Source organism: Bombina bombina, chromosome 1 (genome assembly GCF_027579735.1).
Source record: "Bombina bombina isolate aBomBom1 chromosome 1, aBomBom1.pri, whole genome shotgun sequence".
Lineage (NCBI taxonomy): Eukaryota > Metazoa > Chordata > Amphibia > Anura > Bombinatoridae > Bombina > Bombina bombina.
The window spans coordinates 650497531-650513341 of record NC_069499.1 but is presented as its reverse complement, the minus strand read 5'-3'; the positions used below and the strand labels follow the sequence as shown (position 1 = coordinate 650513341).

General features: G+C 34.9%; 1 protein-coding gene across 1 annotated transcript in view; it reads right to left on the bottom strand.

Annotated features, from left to right (window-relative positions):
- Positions 1-11931, bottom strand: part of GRIA3 (glutamate ionotropic receptor AMPA type subunit 3) — a 662172-nt gene extending 650241 nt beyond the window's left edge. Inside the window, exons 1-2 of the mRNA XM_053699114.1 lie at positions 11841-11931; positions 10843-11001 (exon numbers count right to left, since the gene is read on the bottom strand). Of these exons, the coding sequence (XP_053555089.1) occupies positions 10843-11001; positions 11841-11931 (250 nt within the window). The remainder of the gene's footprint in view (positions 1-10842; positions 11002-11840) is intronic.
- Between the last annotated feature and the right edge of the window lie 3880 nt (positions 11932-15811).

Here is a 15811-nt window from a genome sequence, read left to right as displayed (position 1 = left end):
TGTTATATTGTGGGAAAATTACCACAGGTTTTGCTAATTCTAATAGTTGCTCTACTAATGGATCACCAAAAATCACCCTAATAATATTTTTTGATAGAAATTCTAATGAATTGGAATGGGGTCCAATAAAATAATTACATACAATTCTACTTTCAGACATGGGTCACAACTCATTTTGAAAAATAATTCACATTCATATTTCTGACAAACTTTCTTAGCATAGCAAAGAAAAAGAAAAAAAAAAACACATAGAATAGCTTGACCAGTAATCAAACTATAAAGCATGTCCATGACTTGCCACCTATTTCTATACCCATCCTGTTATCCAATACACTCTCAAATATGTGTTTAATTAATGAACATGTATCAATAGCGCCTGACATAAGCAGCAAAACAAAAATTACACTTACCAACTAAAAAAAAAATCTTATTTGAGTACAGTCTTTGATGTAAAGTGTTTTTAGAGGTGTCGGCTTCCTCGAAAAAAAATCAATACTTTGAGGAATTTGCTATTGTCTTTATAATCTGCTGTAAACTTGTCGGACCAATGACCACTGACTTAAAGACGATGATTGCCTCTTTCAAATGTAAGGTCATCTGCATGTATTTCTGTGTGAGAGAGTAGTTACCACACTGCTCATGATTTTGTTCCATTTGCTTATTAATGTATCATTTGATTCACCATGCCATTGTGACCCCTGATAGTCTAGTCATGTGTCTTTTTAATCTGCCCATTCAGATGCCTTTATGAGGGTGTTAAGACATTTTGTAGACCAGAATGTCCTACAGGGAGGAGCATATAACCCTTAAATGAGGGGTGTATTTTATGCTTTCTTTTGTAGATAGACGCTTAATTAAAGATCCCTCATACATAAATATGTTAGGTAAGTTATTTCAATTTATATGAAAATCACCAAGTAATTACAAGGGCGTAGGACCCCTCATTGGCATGAGGAGACTCCATTCATTCCAAAATGCTGTCTCATACCCATCTATGTTATCTAAGAGTGTAGATAGGGACCTAAGTAAGATTCAGTCCCCTCTTCTATAAAAGCTACCTAGTGTCTATAGAAAATAATTACAAGCAGAACAGTGATAATCAGCCGGTTAAAAGGGGCACATGTCTACTTTCAAAATAAGTGAAGCCCCCCCTTTCAAATGTTGGATATTATGCGCCTCTAATTATAGCAAGGGGGGAGACATAATATAATTTAATTAGATGCAAAAACAACACATCCGATTGGCAAGTTTCTTAGCCCTTAGACCGCCCACATTTGAGGGCTGGATGACGTGATGTCATGGGGATAAAATAAAATATGATTTTACTGCAAAAAGAAGCTTTGTTTTGAACAATAAGACATGTGCTCTTTTATAAAGCCTGGGCAATATGTAAGAAAGATTAACCATTCTAAAGGCATTTTAATTTTGTTAAATAATACCTAAATGTTACAGCAAACTGATTATTGTTAAATCATAAACACTTCCCCACAGGTGCTTCTGACACTACATCACTACTAAAATGAAAGTTAATATAGACTCCTTGCAAGTTGACTTTTTAACCAATTACATCTGCAATTCCCCATGCATGGATTTAAGTATATACCTACTTCTGGCTTATCTGGCAGCTGGTGCACTGCAATCTACATCTAATATAATCAAGGCTCTCATTATTGTAATATCATCCTTCATTGTTATTTTAGTAATTTCCTATAATGATAACTTGTCTAATACCTTATCCAGCATTAGGGGCCTATTTTTAACCCATACACCAAAAACATGCCTTTTGTTCCCATTTCTACAGCTACTTAATACACTCTCCAAAATGAATAGTTTCTGCAGTTTCAGTTTTATTTTCAACATAATGAGAAGCTCCTTTCTTTTCTCCATATTATGGGCCAGATTACGAGTGGAGCGCTATTAATAGTGCGTGTGCAATAGGGCAATTTTGCGCCCTTTTGGGCACATGTTAAAGAAAGTTTGTAGTACAAGTTGAAAGTAAATTCGACCATGAGAGTGTTGGGATAGCGCAACTGAAAAGTTCTGGTTAACTGACATGCGAGTAAAAAAAGTGGCACAAAACACATCAAAAACACATGTAACTGTATAGTTAAAGTTATATTAATACTATCTAATAAAAATGAATTGTAAAAAAAATTGCATGTTAAAGTTATAAGGGCTCAAAGAAACTTTTTACATATGAATCCATAGGAGCATTTGTATAAATAATTTTATTTATTAAAATATATATTTATATACATTTATACATACAGTATGTACCTGTATTTATTTGTGTATATATGCAGTTACATATATATATATATATATATATATATATATATATATATATATATGTGTATATATATATATATATATATATATATATATATATATATACACAGTGGGGCAAAAAAGTATTTAGTCAGCCATCAATTGTGCAGGTTCTCCCACTTAAGAAGATGAGAGAGGCCTGTAATTTTCATCATAGGTATACCTCAAATATGAGAGACAAAATGTGGAAACAAATCCAGACAATCACATTGTCTGATTTGGAAAGAATTTATTTGCATATTATGGTGGAAAATAAGTATTTGGTCACCTACAAACAAGCAAGATTTCTGGCTCTCACAGACCTGTATCTTCTCCTTTAAGAGGCTCCTCTGTCCTCCACTCACCTGTATTAATGGCACCTGTTTGAACTTGTTATCAGTATAAAAGACACCTGTCCACAACCTCAAACAGTCACACTCCAAACTCCACTATGGTGAAGACCAAAGAGCTGTCGAAGGACACCAGAAAAAAAATTGTAGACCTACACCAGGCTGGGAAGACTGAATCTGCAATAGGCAATCAGCTTGGTGTGAATAAATCAACTGTGGGAGCAATAATTTGAAAATGGAAGACATACAAGGCCACTGATAATCTCCTTCGATCTGGGGCTCCACGCAAGATCTCACCCCGTGGGGTCAAAATTATCACAAGAACGGTGAGCAAACATCCCAGAACCACACGGGGGGGACCTAGTGAATGACCTGCAGAGAGCTGGGACCAACGTAACAAAGGCTACCATCAGTAACACACTACGCCACCAGGGACTCAGATCCTGCAGTGCCAGACGTGTCCCCCTGCTTAAGCCAGTACATGTCTGGGCCCATCGGAAGTATGCTAGAGAGCATTTGGATGATCCAGAAGCAGATTGGGAGAATGTCATATGGTCAGATGAAACCAAAGTAGAACTGTTTGGTAGAAACAGAACTCGTCGTGTTTGGAGGAGATAGAATGCTGAGTTACAACCAAACAAAACCATACCTACTGTGAAGCATGGGGGTGGTAAAATCATGCTTTGGGGCTGTTTCTCTGCAAAGGGAACAGGACGACTGATCTGTCTACATGAAATAATTAATGGGGCCATGTATCGTGAGATTTTGAGTGTAAACCTCCTTCCATCAGCAAGGGCATTGAAGATGAAACGTGGCTGGGTCTTTCAGCATGACAATGATCCCAAACACACCACCCGGGCAACGAAGGAGTTGCTTCGTAAGAAGCATTTCAAGGTCCTGGAGTGGCCTAGCCAGTCTCCAGATCTCAACCCCGTAGAAAACCTTTGGAGGGAGTTGAAAGTACGTGTTTCCCAATTACAGCCCCAAAACATCACTGCTCTAGATGAGATGTGCATGCAGGAATGGGCCAACATACCAGCAACAGTGTGTGACAAACTTGTGAAGACTTACAGAAAACGTTTGACCTCTGTCATTGCCAACAAAGGAAATATAACAAAGTATTGAGATGAACTTTTGGTATTGACCAACTACTTATTTTCCACCATAATATGCAAATAAATTATTTCCAAATCAGACAATGTGATTGTCTGGATTTGTTTCCACATTTTGTCTCTCATAGTTGAGGTATACATATGATGAAAATTACAGGCCTCTCTCATCTTCTTAAGTGGGAGAACTTGCACAATTGGCGGCTGACTAAATACTTTTTTGCCCCACTGTATATATATTTATTGGAATCTTCCTAAAGTGCCCAGTCGGATTAGCATGCAATTGTGGGTGTTTGTTTTTATTTAAATTCTGTTCCATTGATCGCAACTTCTCCAGTAAAGGGCTTAACGTACATTGGGTAGTGCACGCACACCAAAACATTACTTTCAACCTGTAATATGAGAGCTACCAGATGCACAAAGTCAAATTACTTCTAGCGTAGATAGCACACTAGCTGGAGCACAAATTTGCGCTCCACTCATAATCTAGCCTTATGTTTTCAATAGAATCTATTCAGGTATGTCTATGAAGATATTACTAATCTAGTTGTGCAGCAAGAAAATGAATCACACCCCATAAACTAATGACCCCCCTGTTTATTATTCGGACATGGGGCAAAATTTCATGGACAGTAAGGCAGAATTTGCCACCTGCATCTACTAATGCAAACGTTTTTACTTGCACTGCCCCTCCCCATGCCCTCTCCCAACCCATTGCATGAAAGTAGGTCTTGTCAATCATCCTTGGAGAATCAGTCCAGAAAGATTAATCTTTACCTCCCCTTATGTAGTGAATGGCTTTAAAAGTAGATCACTACTTCTTAACTTGTGTGTGGCTCAAAAACTGCTTACACAGTTTGATAAAGAGAGCCCCATATATGTGATTCACCAGTGTGGGTATGGATCACATACCTTTTAGCAAATCCCATATTAAAATATATATTATAATATAAGGACACAGAGATGGCATGGAAAACATAACATGTTGGGTTTTGTAACTAACACCACTCAGGATTGCAAGTAATATTGTGTCTCTCTCTGCCTTGGCAGAATAATTCATAGCATATTCTGAATAATTACAAGAGCCAAGCATAGAAACTTTGGAAAATTCAGTTTAGTATGTTTAGTAGCATAAAGCAGTCTACAAACATTGTACTTTAAAATACATTTATCATCACCCAATAGAGCCCCATGCCAGTTCATCTTGGTAATAGGAAAGAAAAAGAAAATTGCATGCCCCTATTATTCTCGAAAACAATTCAATGCCAGCTTCAAATGTCTGTGAGGAAAACAACAGAAAAACAACTAGGAATATATCTTGAGGCCAAGCAAAAGATTAATGTATATGAATGTTATAACAATTTTTCAGCAAAAGCAGCTTCATTGCAGTTCATAAAAACTCTATACAAGTAAATAATTTCCTTGCTTTTGAATTCCTCGCAAATCAGCATAAATAAAGACAAAAGCTTTGCAGCTATTGATTACTATTAATTATTTACATCATATTTTCTATATTTAATATTGTTCCTCAGTAACTAGGATATTTGCCTGAAAACACAATATCTCATAGCTAGAAACTAGAGCTTAAAGATGCGCTTTTTTGGTCACTGCTAAAAAAATGTATGCGTGTAAGACAACAAATCCACAGGAAAGAATTGTACAGCCTTGCAAAGGCAAAACAGCTTTGTGGTTGGCATTGTATGAATTACATCAAACACTGCAAGGCTTTGCAGGTATCTGCATCACTAAATAAAACATTAATATGTGAGGTATCTTAAATTATAGATACATTTTATTTGGATGGCTGGCAAATATATTTTAAAATAATCACAAAAATAATGCTCAGATGCATTATCCATCTATCTATCTATCTATCTATCTATCTATTTATCTATCAATCGATTTCCCAGTCAGTCATTCGAAAGCTGAGAATGGCATATTTAACATTTTCTCCATTTTCAACAAACTTTGTGATTGTATGCAGAATAAAAAATATTTATATTTAGATAAAAACAAAAACTTCTGCATTGTTCTCACAACATGGATTGTGACACAAGTAAGATGGCAGACACATTTCACTAGCTTTGTATTTTGTATTTTGTTCTCACCTGTATATTTTTAACCACAGGCCATTAATGTATATATATTTATTCTATAAATAAAGTGCCTATTTTAGAGGCAGGACTTTTACCAGATACTAATGATGTGACACTTTAACCCAATTAACATTAAAAATAAATTCTGATCCAATAACTAATTGATTTATTTTTAGCAAAGATCAAAAGGATGCGACAACATGAATTTTTTATTCCATTTTCTTTGTCTTGATTTTTTTTTTACATTAATTATATCTATAGTTATATTTATAATGGATGTGTATTGTAATAAGAAAGCCAACCAAATTGCAACATATATTCACTTTCTCATAAAATGTATAAAACACACCTTAAATTTTATCTCTTTAAAGGGATAGTCAACACTAAAATTGTTATTGTTTAAAAAGATAGATAATGCTTTTACTACCCATTCCCAGCTTTGCACAACCAACATTGATATATTAATATACGTTATAACCTTTAAATCTCTAAATTTCTGCCTGTTTCTAAGCCACTACAGTCAGACTCTTATCACATGCTTTTTTATTTGCTTTTCACAACAGGAGACTGCTAGTTAATGTGGGCCATATAGATACCATTGTGTTCACGCCAGTTGAGTTATTTAAGAGACAGCACAACACAGCAAAATGCAAGTCAATAGATAATAAACAGTCAGTCATGTGATCAGGGGGCTGTCAGAAGATGCTTATATACAAGGTAATCACAGAGGTAAAAAGTGTATTAATATAAATGTGTTGGCTGTGCAAAACTGGGGAATGGGTAATAAAGGGATTATCTATCTTTTAAAACAATACACATTATATTGTAGACTGTCCCTTTAAAAGTATTTCTGTATTTTAAAATGCACTTTGTCAACTTGAAAATCAAAACATGACACAATGACTGAGCCACATAAGTGGGAGTTTCCTTTACTGTAAGCAAGTAGTGATCACTGTCCTATAGTAAATGATGACTCTAGAAGATTTGAATTTGAGCTATAAACGTGTCTGGGGCAAACCACTGCAGGATATTGCAAATGCTAAGAAGAGCAAAAAGAGATATTTTGAAACATCAACAATAGCATTTAGTAAGAGATTGAATGCACAGCTCTCAGGACCTTCAGAAATTGTGTTGGCCTCTTCCATTTTTCTCTCCTCTTCTGCCCTCCCCTCTTCTGTCTCTCTATATGTTATAGAGCACAATGCAGATCCATTTATTATAGTGTAAGCATTAATGCTTTGCCAAATCCCCAGCGAAGGAAAAGATGACCAGCACAGTACTCTAAACCTGCCCTGAAGACTTGGAAGCATTTGCCAACTCTTTTTTTGGATGAAAGAAACTGTTCGTGTATGCAAAGCCCTTATTCACTTGCTAATCTCCAGTCTCAGCAGTAATGAAACAAAATAGGATTTGTACTGGTGCTTTCTTAGCACTATTCCACAGCAAACAACCCGAAGGTTACATTTGTTTTGCTTTGACTTATATTTTCTTAATGTGTCATGCAAACAGTGCGTAATTCAAGCTCATTGCTGACTGGAAAGGTGTATAACAGCAATGTTTGCAATGACAGTGCAGAGAGAGGGGATATGAGGTCTGTGTGCTAATGAGGTGACACTGCAGAGGCTGAAGGGATGTTGTGGAATGCACTACCACAGCACCAGAACACAGACAAATTCTTTCAATAAGATGTGATCTAAAGAATTTTAACATTATTCAAATCAATTCTAGAACTGTGTGAGGTGCCTGCTGCAGTCAATGCATTCCCCTTTTTACTGATATTTTTCACTTAAATACATTGTAGGAATAATATTGTAACATTATGTCTTGCTGAAAACATAAACAAATATAGAATCTTTTGTGATTAAGTAGTGATAATCCTACTACATTCTGTCACGTTAGGCACTGCACCATAATATGTAACTAAAACATGAAGAAATAAATAGGCTGGCATGTATTATTTAAAAATCTGTGAAAGGCGCTTGCCATACACTATGTAATGTGTACAAGAGAGATATTCCATGATGTAACTCATATGTGAGAGAAAATGTATGTATATGGCTTCTCATATTTCCAACCATGTACTAATATTTTCCTTTTTTTCTTTTTCTTTTTTTTTGCAGAGTCTATCATGATTGAGATTTCAAGGGCTACCTCTAAGCTCAATGTATTTATATATATATATATATATATATATATATATATATATATATATATATATATATATATATATATATATATATATCCATGTATACAATTGTAAAACATAATAAATATGCAGATATTTGGTGAAATAAATGTGATTTATTCAAGAATAGTGTTGTGGTTCTAGGCATATGCCACTATAGAATTCAAAGACTTAGTTTTGTACACATTTTTGTCACATTTAACAAAATAAAATATACAGAACATACTTCAAAGAGCCAGGAATACCTAATTAAAAGGACATAATATAGATTTTTTTTTCTCTGTTCAATCTGATAGGAAATTACTCAAAATGTATTTCAGTTCTTTCTTTTTTATTACATATTTGTGTGCTGAATAAACCAACTTTTTCTCTTGCAGCCATTGTCCCCATCAACTAGTGATCAACAGATACCCAGGTATTAGTTGCACTGTTAGTTTAACTTCAAATTTAAACAAATTTTACTAAGCTTTTTTTCTTGAACAAAAAGCATACTTATATTCATGTTTAACCACTGCAATTTCATATACATGAAATAATATTTTCAGTGCAATGTCCATTTAAAATGACAAATATAGTATGTGGCCAGACTGCAGCACTTATTAACATATTTAGCTACAGTTTTTACATATCCTTTATTTCTAGAGCCATTCATTTTTCTATAAATAATAAAAAAAAAGCTAAAAACATGCACCACGTCTACAAACCTATTTCATTCTTTGTACTTTGAGCCTTTTCTTTTTCATTTTCAGCAAAGGAAGCCATGTAGGGCAACATACATTTTGTGTTAGTACTAAATGACTGAGCATAATTAAAGGGATGGCCTAGTACAGTAGGTTGTACAAAGTACATGTAGTTGTCCACTTAGGAATACAACATGCTGAGACATGATTCCACTCTTGAATTAGTAAGTAAAAACATTCTGACATTTGAAAATGACTGCTTTTAGTTCTTCAATGTACAACTTGACATCCTGATTTTTTTTGTATATTGCTAGAATGACTTTTAGTGCAGTAGGAAGGTTTCTTTCAAATGTGATGTCTTACTTGCCAGGATTTTTGTTTGGGTGTAAAGGCCTCACTTTTTTGTATCTTCCTTAATTTGTGAAGGTTATAGTTCCATCTCACACGTTCTATTTAGAATACATTAATTTAAAAAACTTTCTGCTTTAGGGTTTTTCTACAAACACAGTGTGGCATAATATTTAGAAACCAAAGACTATATTGTTATCATATATATATATATATATATATATATATATATATATATATATATATATATATATATATATATACATATATATATATATATATACATATATATATATATATATATATATATATATATGTGTGTGTGTGTGTAAATGTGTAAATATGTCTTTTTTTATTCCCCTGTTGGGAAGAAGTCAATTGCATCGTATTATATTCCTGTGTTTTTACAAAGAAATATCAATGATTGAAATCAATTACTGACAGATAAGTGCAAGTGTTCTGTGAATTTGAATTTAATCCATTCATTGACATAGGCAAAATGTGTTTGAGATTCAGCCTCTTAAAAGGGATTATTATGATTAAGGATTAGTAGTAAAATGTTAGCTGTAAATGCCGTCCATTCAGTAAAAGCCTAGCACAGTATTTTTAAGTGTGTAGGCGTACAGTACATGTTTAACTTTAATAACTTTGCAATATTGCAACAAAGTACTCTGTTCAATAAAGCACAGTTTTAGAATTTTCAACAGCAACATTTTGTTTTTATTTATTTTTTTGTTCTTAATTTATATAAAAGTGGTAAAGTATATTGTGTTTCTTATACTAATGGCACAGATTCTTTCATTTGTATTCTATAGAGCAGACAGACTTCACCTTCCAGCACCTAATAGGTTAAAAATGCTACAAAAGAGACCAGATTTTGAACAGTTACATACTATAAACTGTAACAAACGTCCCTATGGATTGTGTTCAGAAACCCTTTCCAAATATTATTTCCTGAGACCTACATAACCGTATCAAGTACTACAGAAAACCTCTTTAATATCCAATAATAAATTGATAATAGCTTAGTGTTCTTAATGTTTGCAAAATGGCATAATCTGTATTCTATTCAGTTGCTTGATAAATGCAGCTGTAACATACAGCAAAAACTATCATATGCACTCACCACCTTCTAAATGCATTTCCACAATGTTTAAATTTGTATTAGATTAAAGTTGGCTATGCCTCTTTAAGATTTTATATAAATCAGAGATACCGCAACCCTATTCTGCAGTGAAGATCTACTGTAATTTGCTCTTCTTTGATTGCATACAGTCAAAAGCAGCATACATTAGAAGTGTTCTATCACTGATATTTATATATATATATATATATATATATATATATATATATATATATATATATATATATGTGTGTGTGTAGTCTATCTATCTATCTATCTATCTATCTATCTATATATAATCTGTATTATCTAGTTATCTACCTGTATCTAATTTCTCTGTCTGTCTGTCTGTACATTTCTATCAGTGTCTCTATCAATTGGAGTCTGTTTAGAGCATACACAGTATAATCACTCAGTATAAACCATAAAGATTTCAAGATTGACAAACTGTTTTACTTGGCTAATGTAGCCATTCAAATACAGATATATATTACTATAACTAGCCTGAGAATTTCTGTAGTGGGAAATGTAACTTTGAGAAGAAAAAATAAATCATAAATCATAATTCACAATTCCAATTAATCTATTAGTGACAATCTGAGTTATGAATGATCACATACAAAGTGGAATCAAAGAGTACTCACAAGCATTTGTAACAGAAAAACTGTTAGATGAATCTAAATGATCTACATGATGAAACAACTGGAAGGGCCTCTCTGTGTTATTTTGGTTAGTGTTGTGCAGCTGTACTGCAAATAAAAACGCACTGTGCTCCTGAATTGTATTTCTCATGAAAAGTCCACCTATAAGAACAAGAGAAACGTGATTATAATTACTTTATTATATAAACATTTCCTAATTAAAACATATTTGCAACGGGCACAGACATAATATATGAAGGTCTAAACTACATTGTGCCACATTGTGGAATGTTTGCATGATCTCTCAGTTTATGCCAGCAGTGCTCGGTTCTGCAGTCATGTTTTTGTCTTTCTTTTAATACAATTTGCTGACTCCAGTTCTTCCCCAGCTTCCACCAAGAACAACAAGAGCAAAGCTGTTCAGCAGTGTAAAAGATGTAACTGAATGAGATGCTGTGTCTTTTATTGCATACTGCACAATCCACACATCAAGCACAAAGACTTTACAGTGCTTAGTACCACGACAGGGCACTGAATGCAGACAAGATTCTGTGTCTCTTTGCTAAGCAAGTCTAGCAACTTTTCTGCAGTGTGCAGAAGCCAGAGGATAGAGAATTTTATCTGTCTAGATCCACTAAGCCACTGCAACCGAAGCCGTTATAAAAGCTGCATTGATTTTTCCATAATATATTCATGTTTTTTTTTTAATTTGCATACAGTATGTTTTTGTATCACATGACAGATCAGCAAAATGACAAACCTGATTTTATGTGTATATATATATATATATATATATATATTATGAGCATTTTAAGATTATTCTCCTCTGTGAAGTATATAAAGTTGTGCAGTGTTCCTATCCCCTTCTTATGTAAAAGCTATCCCTTCAGTAATGCAGAAAGAAATCCCATGCATTAGACTACATGCTGCAATCATGTCCCTGTACTATAATTGTTATGCTAGGAAGGTTTTATATTCATTTTGTAAGATGCAACACTTACCTATATTTATAGTGTTCGGAAATGCTCCAAAGCAGTCGCCCACAAGGCTCACCAACAGAAGGAAGACAGTCTGCATCTCATTTTGCCCCATTTCTCAGCCTTGCAAATTCAATTTCTAAAACGAAACTGACACAGCCTACGCTGGAGAGCAAACGGTCACTTTTCCTTCCTTACAGCACCAAGGACAGTTCCATTGGCTGCAAGATGCTGTTAGAGGAATTTAGCCTCCTTCTCACTATAGAAAATCAGGGACTTTTCCCAAAGATGGTGGTGGAAAGAGAAAGGGAGGAAAAAAAGATCAGATGAATAAGGCTCTTCCAATTGGACCAGTAGGGGGGTTATTGATCAAACTTGATCTGACGTTGAATTAAAGCAGCATCCTTTAGCTCAGCTTCACTGCAGCTCCGAGAAGACTGCAGAGCACAAGCTCGGCATTTGTCAACAGAGAGATGCAATCAATAGGAACACACCAGCCTCACGTGGACCACAACATAACCCTTTCAGTGCTGAAGCATAAGTGCACATATCATCCAGTCTTTTCAGTGTGTAAGCAGCTGGAGTTTCAAAGGGATTTGCTCATGGGAGAGTAAGAGAAGTAAAAGTACATTTGTGAATGGGATCCCTTTAGCCTCAAGCACAGAGCTGTCATAAATATTACATTAATCACCCACACACAGCTATTCATTTGGCTATTTAGAAATAAAGACATGCTGAGGTGTTTTTTTTTTCAGTTTTATTTGTTGAAGAGGCTTCTTAATCTTTTCATTTCTAAAATGTATTTAAACTAATACAGACATACTGTAGAATTCCAAATTATTGAAGAATATCTGATCTATCCTGACATAAAAGGTTAAAATATAACTGTGCTATACTGTATGCAAAATAAGATCTAATTGCATTCAGTAATTATATGCAGGGTATATTAACAGTGCATATTTACAGCATGCTATAGTTGCAGCTGTTTATTTATCATTTTGAATGTATAACTGATATTCAGGTTTTCCAGAACGGAGATAAAGTTAAAGAGACACTGAACCCATTTTTTTTTTTTCGTGATTCAGATAGAGCATGCAATTTTAGGGAACTTTCTAATTTACTCCTATTATCAAGTTGTCTTCATTCTCTTGGTATCTTTATTTGAAAAGCAAGAATGTAAGTTTAGATGCCGGCCCAATTTTGGTGAACAACCTGGGTTGTTCTTGCTGATTGGTGGATAAATTCACCCACCAATAAACAAGTGCTGTCCAGTGCCTGAACCAAAAACTGTCTGGCTCCTTAGCTTAGATGCCTTATTTTTCAAATATAGATAGCAAGAGAACGAAGAAAAATTGATAAGAGGAGTAAATTAGAAAGTTGCTTAAAACTGCGCGCTTTATCTGAATCACAAAATAAAAAAATTGGGTTCAGTGTCCCTTTTAAGTATACTCAGTGCAAAACATTTTATATAATTACTGGTGACTAACCTAGACAAACCAGATTTGGAAAAGTAGGTGGTGATCCTAATAATGAGCTGGTTACTGATAATTTTAAAGGGCAAAAGGGGTTTCAAAGTATGGTGCATAAGCTTACTTTTTAGAGATGATATGCTATTTTAGCAGGAGTGCTGGTTTTAACATAATTTTGAATGGGCAACTGACATGTTTCAGGATTGTTAACTTTTAGACTTTTTTTTTATTTCAGTATCCATAAGAGTTGTTTACCCTTAAAGGGACACTGAACCCAAATTTTTTCTTTCATGATTCAGATAGAGCATGCAATTTTAAGCAACTTTCTAATTTACTTCTATTATCAATTTTAATTCGTTCTCTTGCTATCTTTATTTGAAAAAGAAGGCATCTCAGTTAAGGAGCCAGCAAATATTTGCTTCAGTACCATGGACAGCACTTGTTTATTGGTGCTGACCAATCAGCAAGGACAACCTAGGTTGTTCACCAAAAATGGGCCGGCATCTAAACTTACATTCTTGCTTTTCAAATAAACATACCAAGAGAATGAAGAAAATTTGATAATAGGAGTAAATTAGAAAGTTGCTTAAAAATGCATGCTCTATGTGAATCACGAAAGAAAAATTTTGAGTACAGTGTCCCTTTAACTATATAACCTAATTTTAGTAAATATGGCCTAAAGACAGTTTTTATTAGTTGAACCAACCTGGGGCATTTCTTTTTAATAAACACATAACATATTTCTACATTACTATATCACCTCTGTCTACTAATTTCACACACACACTATACATACACACACCACACACACATACACATACACAAACCACACACATACACAAACCACACACACATACACACACACACCACACACATACACCACACACATACACATGCACACAAACACACATACACCACACACACATACACACACCACACACACAGATACACAAACCACACACACATACCCCCCACACACACATACACCACACACATACACATGCACACACACAAACACACATACACAAACCACACACACACATACACCACACACAAACACATACACCACACACACTTACACATACACCACACACACACACACACACACACACATACATACACATATACACACACATACATACACATATACACAAACATACACACACACATACATACACACACCACACACATATATACACATGTATGCATACATATATACACACTCACATACATACATATATGCACACACATACATATACACACACATACATACATATATGCACACACATACATACATAAAGACACACAAGTAAATTGTTTTCAGGCCATCTCCACAATTAGTGACATAATTTGAAATATTTTATTTAGAGTGCCAAAGATGATAGTGGATATGTGCTGTCAAACATTTAATAGTAATATGCTTTAAAAACACTCGGCTAGATCACGAGTTGTGCGTTAGGGTAAAAAAGCAGAGTTAACAGGTCCTAACGCTGCTTTTTTACGCCCGCTGCTATTACGAGTCTTGCAGGTTTAGGGGCACCGCACACTTCTTTGGCCTTACCGCAAAACGACTTACGTAAACTATGTAAAGTCTTTTTTCTATGGGACTTCCATAGTGCCCGTATTACGAGTCTGCCCTGGGAGGCCAAAAAGTGAGCGGTACACCCTCTACCGACAAGAGTCCTAACGCATTTAAAAGTCAGTAGTTAAGAGTTTTATGGTACAACGCCGTAACATAAAACTCATAACTAAAGTGCTAAAAAGTACACTAACACCCATAAACTACCTATTAACCCCTAAACTGAGGGCCTCCCGCATCGCAAACACTAAAAATACATTTTTTAACCCCTAATCTGCTGCTCCGGACACCGCCGCCACCTACATTATATTTATGAACCCCTAATGTGCTGCCCCCAACATCGCCGACACCTACATAATATTTATTAACCCCTAATCTGCCGCCCCCAATGTCGCCGCAACCTACCTATACTTATTAACCCCTAATCTGCCGCTCTGGACTCCGCCGCCACCTACATTATATTTATGAACCCTAATCTGCTGCCCCCAACATCGCCGACACCTACATAATATTTATTAACCCCTAATCTGCCGCCCCCAATGTTGCCGCAACCTTCCTACACTTATTAACCCCTAATCTGCCGCCCCCAACGTCGCCACCACTATAATAAACATATTAACCCCTAAACCGCCGCACTCCTGCCTCACAAACATTAGTTAAATATTATTAACCCCTAATCTGCCTTCCCTAACATCGCCGCCACCTACCTACATTTATTAACCCTTAATCTGCCGCCCCCAACGTTGCCGCCACTATACTAAAGTTATTAACTTCTAAATCTAAGTCTAACCCTAACCCTATCACCCCCTAACTTAAATATAATTTATATAAATCTAACTAATTTATTCCTATTCAAAACTAAATACTTACCTATAAAATAAACCCTAAGATAGCTACAATATAACTAATAGTTGCATTGTAGCTATCTTAGGGTTTATTTTTATTTT